The sequence below is a fragment of the Cantharellus anzutake genome (genome assembly GCF_015039405.1).
Source record: "Cantharellus anzutake strain C23 chromosome Unknown EI90scaffold_60, whole genome shotgun sequence".
NCBI lineage: Eukaryota > Fungi > Basidiomycota > Agaricomycetes > Cantharellales > Hydnaceae > Cantharellus > Cantharellus anzutake.
The window spans coordinates 301,796-303,440 of NW_024067010.1; the positions used below are offsets into that span (position 1 = coordinate 301,796).

A 1,645-nucleotide genomic window follows, 5' to 3' on the forward strand; every position below is an offset into this window, starting at 1 on the left:
GCACACACCCTCGGGATCCCCCACAGGGACACCTGGGTGACCGCGGCTCTATGCAGGGTGACGTGGCAGACCTCATGTGACCCAAGCCGCATGTATATAAACACACGTGGGGTGGGAACCGAAGAAGTAACCTTCTTCTCAACATTCCCACTTCAGGTAAGTAGCATAGTTTCCCTTTTAATAATAACTCAACATTCCCACTTCAGTCTAAGTGGCCAGGGACCGCTGTCCCACATCGGGCCTGCCAGTACGCATGCCCGATCTACCCCCCATGAGGTCCTTAGCACCAGACGCTACGCCCGGACCGCCTCGACCCCGGACGCATCCCTGACATGTAGGTAATATATTGAAAAGAGGGGGTGGTGACCATCAAGGGGTACCGAGGTGATTGCGGAATATGGGAGCTCCGAGGTTAGTGAAGAAGGAGCAGAGGTAGACCGGAGGGATCAGAGGGAGTGGAAGTCGATGGCCTGGGATGGATATGACAGAAAGGTGGCAACACACCTAGAGCACAAACATTGACCATTCAAACCAACTGTGCAACACAAACAGATACAGGTGGGCAGAGAAGAAATACCAGTACAAGCCAAGTGCCCAGCAGACAAGCAATCCAAATGCCAATGGCAATCCAAACAGCACAGACTCAATGATGAACCCTAGAGGATAGCACTAGCATGTCTGAATCAGAAATGAGCGAACCTGACCATGGAGACACACTTACTGCCCTGACTCTTCCTCCCATTCTTTTCCTTTCCCTTTCACATCTTTCTTTGGTGCAGATGCCTCCATCTCCACATCTTTTGCTGGGCCAAAGAATGGTCCTCTCTTCGCATGGGGAGCCTGAAGCTCTTCCTCTGCTGCACATTTAAGACTTATGCTAGCCCCAAGAGACTCAACCTTCGGTACAAGTTGTGTAGGGCCTACAATCTGAATCGCACTCCAATGTAACTGGAAAGAACGTATATCCCCACAACCGGTATTTGGAGCACGAGAACTAAACACATAAGCCAGAGAGCAGTCCACGATGGCACTCAGAGTTGCGAAGAAAACAAATGCAGCTTACAAATGTAAGGTCACACTTCCCATGATCGCCATCCCCTCAACCAACGACATTTGCAGACCCTCACGTTCTATTGGTGCACCCTGAGAGTCATATGCACTGAGGTTGACCACATATTGGAATTCTTTTTGGCTTGTGAGAAACGGGATGGCACAACGAAAATGCCCTTCCGGGTCCCACTCAGGATGGTTGAAGATAGTGGGAGTTGGGTCACTCTGATCAGAAGAACCTTCAGCTGTAGCAGGTGGGTCTGTGCCAGTCAGCCTTACAGACCACAACCCTTTAGGAGACTCTGGAAGCGTACTTTGAAACATATCCATCAGATTAATTTTGGGGCACTCTTTTGCTGACTGAGATCGAACCTCTTTGAACATCGCATGGGTGAGGCATAGAAACAGCAAGTTACAGTTGTCCAAGTACACAAACCCATACTCATGGTCATGAATCTCAACGGTGGTGTCTGGACCAGGCTCTGAGTGGTGTTGGCAACCCAGATGACTGAGAGAATACATACCTTCTGTCAGAGACTGGATCGAGACAAAGGAGTGTCTCTGTGGCGGAGGGCTTCGGCCTCAGTGACTCAAG

General features: G+C 50.3%; 1 protein-coding gene across 1 annotated transcript; it reads right to left on the reverse strand.

Moving 5' to 3' along the window:
- Positions 1 to 656: 656 nt before the first annotated feature.
- Positions 657 to 1,434, reverse strand: EI90DRAFT_3129786 (uncharacterized protein; the record flags this gene model as incomplete). Its single annotated transcript, XM_039064245.1, has 3 exons — positions 657 to 669; positions 722 to 994; positions 1,064 to 1,434. The coding sequence occupies 3 exons, from the start codon at positions 1,432 to 1,434 to the stop codon at positions 657 to 659; spliced, it is 657 nt and encodes a 218-aa protein (XP_038911688.1).
- Positions 1,435 to 1,645: the final 211 nt, after the last annotated feature.